Here is a 6,874-nt window from a genome sequence, read left to right on the forward strand (position 1 = left end):
ATGCTACACTCCATAAAACCTAAATGTTTTTAGTTGCTTAAAAACCCCAAGAGTTTCTTTCTTTCTTTGGTTTCTTTTTGGTCATTTTCATATTAAATAATACTCTCTTAGAAACAGTCTTTAAAGTATATAAACAAAGTGTCTTCATGGCATCAAAATGTTACTCCAGATCAGGAGGGACACCAGTGGGAGGCGTGTGACTGCAGAGGGCACAGCCCCACTGTGTGCAGGGCTGAGGATGGGCGTGCTCTGGAGGCCCACTTGGCTGGGAGCCACCTTGGGGAGGAACACCCCCGCCAGCAGGACCTGGAACCCTCTCCTCTGCTGCCCAGCCTGCGGCTCAGACCATTCATTTGGTGTCACTTGCCTGGAGTGGACCCCTGGCCCCTGCTGCTTTCTCTCACCTGAGGACCCTTGGGTCCTCACCTCATCTCCCTGAAACGGGTCTGCTTCTCCTTCCCAGCCTGGGCACCAGGCAAGGCCAGGAGAGGAGCAGGGAAGCCCACCCAACAGGACAGTCATTGCAGGCTGCCTGGGACCCTGGGGGAAGAGTCTCAGGCGGCCCGATGGGGTCTTCATACCCACAAGTCAAAGGCAAGAACAGAAAGGTGACAGAAGAAAGAAGAGACACGAAAGTCACCACTGGAAATGTTCAGGAAGCAAACACGCCCCCTCAGACCCTTTCACACACGGTGGCTGTGGAGCCATCTATGAAAAATGGCCCTCTGGTCACCCTCTGCCTGGAACCAGACCGCACAGCTCAGGTGTGGGGTCAGCCAGACTGAAAACCAAAACCAAAGGGAATCAAGAAACTCCAAACGTCACTCGGAAATGAGTGTTTCTGTATCCCTGCGATACCTAGCAGGCCCCGGTGGACTTCTCCATGAGACTGCTTCCCTGAGGCACCTCAACCCCTGCGAGCTGCCACACCTAGGCCACACACTGTCTCAGGAGCTCCCACTTTGGAAGATCAGGCTGCTAGCTGCCTCTCTGCACTCTGTTTATGGAAATCAGAAAACCCTGTGGGCCTTAAATCACCCTGTTCTTGGCCAAGTGTCCACTCAGGGGGGAGCCAGGGCGGTGACAGCTGCCACAAGTCCCCCCAGGAACTGCTGTGCCACGGACAGAGGGTCAGGGCCTGAGGCCGGGCTTCACTGATGTGACTTGTGGGAGAGGGATGGGAACTTTCCCGCCCAGAGGAGGCGACCTGGGCGCCCAGTTTTCAACAGATGCCACCAGATTAGGACTCAGACCCAAATCCATGTCAACTCTTCAAATCCTGCTGCCCGGAGGAGGTATGACCCTCCCGGGACCATCACAAACTGGGTGAGTGGGCAACAGAGAGGAAGACCCACTCCTGGGGCCCTACTTTGGCTGTCGAGTCCAGGGTCCTTCTCTTGGGAGAAGCCTGTTCTCTCCTCTGGTGACAGAGGCGTCCGGTCATCTGGGAAAGGCAGCACAGGTAGGGAGGGGCAGGGCTGGGCAAGGCTGCATTTATAGCTCCAGATGAGCAGGAGGTTGGCCCCACCTCACTAGGGCCCGCAGGCCAGGCCTCTCCTTACACTCTGTGGAGTTTCCTCCCGTTGTGCAGGTGGAGTCTGGCTCTCAACCCCCTGGGCAGGTGGTCAGTACAACTAGGAGCATGTCCAAGGTCACAGAGTGCCAGGAGGTGGCGCTGGTCACTCCCAGCTCTGGGCATTTAAGGCAAAGCCTCCAGGAGACAGCGCCAGCCCTGGGAAGCGGGGAGGGGGAGACTCTGGGAGCCCCCGCCCACCAGTCCCAACTGGCATTTCAGGAGCCGCTGGCTTTACTCTGGGACAGAGTATAGGCGCCCAGCTTGTTCTACAGCGTGCTCCGAGGTGGTTCCCAGGGTGGAACCAAGCGCACCCTGGCCCCACGTGCTCAGACACAAAAGGGTCAGTGGTCCCCCGCACGGCGAAGCTCAGTTCCCTGTGTCAATAGCGGCTGGTCTGCAGATGCCTCAGCACCAGTTGCACGAGGTCGAAGGTGGTGAAGTTGACGCCCACGGCGGTCAGGCCCTTGAGCCAGTTGCTGGGCCCACGCACGGCGCCCTCCTCCCCCACGGGCGGCAGGCGATGGAGGCGGGCAGGTGTCCCGAGACCCTGGCCGTCCGCCTGAGCCACCGCTAGGCGTCCAGAGGGCGCCAGGAGGCCGGCAGGAGGAAGGACGGGGCGGGCACAGGCCCGGGGGGCGGGGCTGCGGGCGGCCCCTGAACTCTGCGCGGCCCGAGCGTCTCCTAGGTGTAGGCAGCGCCCCCAGCGCGGTGGGCGCGTATCCGTGGTCGACGGTCTCCGGGCCCACTTCCCGGGAGATGCGGCTGAAGACCGGAAGGATGGCGCTGTACGTTGCCCTTGGGGTCACGGCCACCCTCGCTCCGGCAGGGCCGGGGGTTGGGTCCTCGAAGCCGCGGTCGCTGCACCCGGGGCGCGGGCGAGGAGGCGGGCCGGAGGGGGCGCGGTTTGGCAGGGCTTCCCCACCGCAGCCCGAGCGGCGGCCGCGGCTGCGCGGGGCTCCTGGAGCGCCCTCCGCTGGGGGTTGCGCGGGGCCTCCTGAGCTCCGGCGCCCCAGGCTGAGGATGCCGTCGTGGAGGCAGGTGCAAGGTCTCCTTGGCCAAAAATCTTTGTGAAGACACTTGGAAGGTGATTTTGGTTGGGTCCACGGGGGAGATACCGCCGTTTTGGCAAGAGCACCGGCCGGAACCCAAGGCAGGAGGGAGCTGAGAACTTGCCTGTGATCGCTGTCCCACGAGACAGCTGAGGGCAGGACAGCGGCCACCACGGCTTCGCCTCCACAAGTTTATTTCTTGCTCACACTAAACGTTCCTTATGGGTTGGCAGAGGGGTCGGGCTCGTTGTCCCTCGGAAAGGGAGGCTGATGGAAAAGCCATCATCTTAAACATTGCCAGTCATTACGTCTAAGGGAAGATCACAACCTGGGAAGGTCTGGCATCCACAATTAAATGCTGTGGTTCCAAAGCAACAATGTCACTTGCTCAAAACTCAGTTGGCCAGAAATAGCCACATGGCCCCACCCATGTACTGGCAAGGCAGGAAGTGGAATCCTATTAATGGACCTAGAAAGGGGAAGATACGGAAATACCGGTGGACATTTCTAACAACTACCACAGAGGCAAGTTCATAGGAAATGAGGAAAGGACACAAAACTGTCTCCTTGTAGATTTATGAGTTTTTACATAAACCAACAAGAAATCAAAGAAAACCACTAAATGATTATGACTAATAAGATCTTGTGGCAGTGTTGCTGAAACATCAGTTTAGAAAAACAAATAGTGGTACTCAATGTCACCTGTTCTTGGTTTTTGATAAAGTAGATTACTTTCTCCTCCAAACACTCGATTCACTTGGCTTCAGTAGAACTGTAGCCTCCTAGTTTTACACCACCTTCACTGGCTGCTCATCTTAGTTTTCTTTTTTCATCTCCTCTGCGTCTCTGTGCCTTCTTAATGCTGGAATACACCAAGATCAGTCCTTGGACCTTTTTGACCTATTCTCTCTTCCTTGGTGATTTCTTCTAGTTTTTTAAGTTGATATGGTAATGTTACAAATTTTATCTCTTGGACAGATCTGGACTCTCAACTCCAGACTCACATACACAACAGTGTATTCAAATCTCACTTGAGTGTCTGATGACATCTAAAAGGGATCTTACTGATCCCCTTATATAATGGCATCTAAAAGATTAAGGGAGTTTTTTTCCCTTGATTTGTTCTTTAGGAACTCTTCCCCATTTAGTAAAATGACAACTGCATCTTTGAAAACCTTGAAATCATCATTGACTCCTCTCTCTTCAATACTCCACTGCCCAGTTGTCAACAAATCAAGAATGTGACTCCTCATACCTCCTCCATTGCTACGAATTAGTCCAAATCACCATCATCTCTTGTTGTGCCTCTTGAAATAGTCCCTAATTGGTCTTCGTTTTCTACTCTTGCCCCACCTATAGCCTGGTGTCAACATAGTAGCCTAAGTAAACCTAACCTCTAGATCAGTTACGGTATTCATACAGTGGTTTCCCATCCCAGTCAGAGACTGTGCAAGGCAGTGTGTAAGAGCACAGGCTCTAGAATCAGACCCAATCAGTCATGTGACCCAGCTACCTGATCTTGGGCAAGTTACTTAAGCTATTTGTGCTGTGGCTTCCTCATCATTCAGGTGGGGTTGTCGAGAGGATTAGGTAAATTAATATGTATAACAGCCTTGGAACAGTGCCTGGCATATGGTAATGCAATATGTGTATCAGTTGTTATTTTATTGTTATTGTTATTTTGGTAAACTCCAAAATTCTTAATTTTTTAAATGTTTTATTTATTTTTGAGACAGGGACAGAGAATGGGCGAGGAAGGGGCAGAGAGAGAGGGAGACATAGAATCTGAAGCAGGCTCCAGGCTCCAAGCTGTCAGCACAGAGCCTGATATGGGGCTAAGATCATGACCTGTCAGACGCTTCACTGATGGAGCCACCCAGGCACCCCAAACACCAAAATGCTTAAAATGACTTTTAGGGCTCTACACTTCCTACCTACCCCAAGATAAGCTCTGTGGTAATCAGGAACTTTTGTCTGTTTTCCCAGCACATAAAATAATGTCTCAGTTATAGCAGGAGCTCAATAAATATTTGTTAAGTGAATTAATGGATAAAAGAATAAATGAATTCAAAGAGGGCTGATAAAATATAAAGAAGATCTCAGAATCTAGTCCTTATTAAATAATACAAATTACACCACAAAGAAGGACTTTTTAGTTGATATCATTGAAGAAATTTGCTTTTCATGTGAAAAAAGTTAAAGTTGATGTTTTTGAACTCTATACCAATTAGAAAGCTACACTTAAAAATGTGACTTTCTAAATAAAACACTGAAGCACATACCCTAAAAGTTAAAAGTGGGTTGAGCAAAGTTAGCAGAAGGAAGAAAATGATAAAGAGTAAAGCAGATATAAATGAAATAAAGAATAGAAAAACAGTAGGAACAAATCAACAAAACCAAGAGTTAGTTCTGTGAAAAGATCAACAAAACTAACTTTGAGGAATCTTGGGCAAGGAGAGCCAAGAAGGAAAAGTGATATTTTCTGTTAAACTGAGTAGAATAGGATTGGTGATATTATAATTTGAATAGTAAAAGAAAAATGACTTTATTTTATACCCAAACCAATGAAGGGGGCATACTTCTTACTTGTGAATAATTATACATAAGTAGGATCATAGTATACATGCTGGTTTAGAACTCATTGTTTTTCTTTTAACAGTATGTCGTGGACATGTTTCTTTGAAGTAAATGTATACATGTAAAAAAATTTTTTTTTAAGATCTCAAAAAAAAGAGTGGGTTGTTGGATTAAGACTACAAGAAAATGAAGGATTTTTTTGGCAGTGAAGGTAACAAAACAACTTACCAATTGGGGACCAGGAACTATATCTGCAACATTAAAAACCACCGGGATTATTATCTAGAACATAATAGAAGTGTCTGTTGATGTGCAGTTAAAATAAAACAAAGTAGAAAATAATGAACAGACGTGAATTGGTAATTCACAAGCAGGGGGAACCTAAGTGCTTTTAAGTATCAGAGATTCTTACGCTTACAAATAATCAGAGAATTATAAATTAAAGCAGTAAAGATATAATCCTTTATACTCCTCAGATGGATAATACAAGGCTGATACAATTTTTTATACTTCTGAGATTGATAATTAGGAAAATAGCGAGCACTGGCGATGGGAATGAAATGGGAATTCTCATATTCTGGAGAAAGTATAAACTGGTAGAAACCTGCGGGAGAGAAATCTGGCAGTACTAATGAAATTATATATGTGTATCTCCTAATACTCCCACAACCCTGTTCTTGGTTATAGACTTCTCTTCAACACGTCTAAGGATCCCTGTTTGCATCAGTTTGTGGTAGCGAGAAGCTGGAGGAAACCATGGCTGAGGAAAGAGTAAGTAAAATGAGACAAGGGCACCCAAAAACCTGTTATCTAGGATGAAGAAGCAGTAATCATACAGCACCTGTGTACATCTTGAAAGTGATATTATTGAGTGGAAACTAATAGGGAGAACCTGATTTATAGGTCTATATAATTTATATAATTTATATAAAGTAAGACTGTATATTTGTAGGAGTAGGAAAGGAGGTCAGCTCATAGCCATACTACTGATTCTTTTTTTTTTAAATGTTTTTATTTAATTTTGAGAGAGCACAAGTGGGGGGAGGGGCAGAGAGAGAGGCGGACAGAGGACCAAAGCAGGCTCTGTGCTGACAGTGGTGAACCTGATGCGAGGGCTCGAACTCACGAACCATGAGATCACGACCTGAGCCGAAGTCAGACGCTCAACCAACTGAGCCACTCAGGTGCTCCCATGCTGCTGATTCTTGTTCAGTGATTCTGCGCCTGCTCATTCCCCAGTGTGAGTGCGTTGGCCCCCAGGATTGGGCTGCAAAGGCAATACCTGATATGTTTATTGTGGAGGAAGGTGTGAAGACTGTTGGGGAGACAACTGCCCTTTAATGCAACTAGCACACCTGGAAAGAAGGTATAGGCATCCCCAGAGTCCCTTAACACAGAGCTCCTTCAGAAGTGTGCACAGATTCACAGGTGATTGGATTTAGGGCCCAAAAAAGACATTGGAAGCCTAGAAGAAAAATACCTTCTTACACCTAAGTAACTAAAAGGGGCAATAATCCAAAATCTTTACAAACAGCATCTTCTAAAACCACCACTGCGGTGTCTTAGAGTTTCCACATCGGACATTAACCATAGTCTTTGGCCTTTGTCGTTCTTAAAATACAGCTACTATCGCTTGAGCTCTTACTATGCATTGGGTAACGCAAGCCATTAG

At 48.1% G+C, this 6,874-nt stretch overlaps 1 protein-coding gene across 1 annotated transcript; it reads left to right on the top strand.

The window, feature by feature from the left end:
* Window positions 1–566: 566 nt before the first annotated feature.
* Window positions 567–6,169, top strand: LOC128314288 (uncharacterized). The gene is made up of 4 exons (XM_053216180.1): window positions 567–764; window positions 1,592–1,704; window positions 2,050–2,361; window positions 5,890–6,169. Exons 1-4 carry the CDS (start codon window positions 567–569, stop codon window positions 5,975–5,977), a joined length of 711 nt encoding a protein of 236 aa, XP_053072155.1. The 3' UTR covers window positions 5,978–6,169.
* The last annotated feature ends 705 nt before the right edge of the window (window positions 6,170–6,874 follow it).

This window comes from Acinonyx jubatus, chromosome B1 (genome assembly GCF_027475565.1).
Source record: "Acinonyx jubatus isolate Ajub_Pintada_27869175 chromosome B1, VMU_Ajub_asm_v1.0, whole genome shotgun sequence".
Lineage (NCBI taxonomy): Eukaryota > Metazoa > Chordata > Mammalia > Carnivora > Felidae > Acinonyx > Acinonyx jubatus.

Bases quoted from the DNA above. Each gene is read 5' to 3' on its own strand.
- LOC128314288 (XM_053216180.1), top strand. From the start codon at position 567: ATGGGGTCTTCATACCCACAAGTCAAAGGCAAGAACAGAAAGGTGACA. The intron at 765-1,591 runs GTGTGGGGTCAG...CCCGTTGTGCAG, and splicing joins AACCAGACCGCACAGCTCAG to GTGGAGTCTGGCTCTCAACC. The intron at 1,705-2,049 runs GCAAAGCCTCCA...CCCTTGAGCCAG, and splicing joins CCCAGCTCTGGGCATTTAAG to TTGCTGGGCCCACGCACGGC.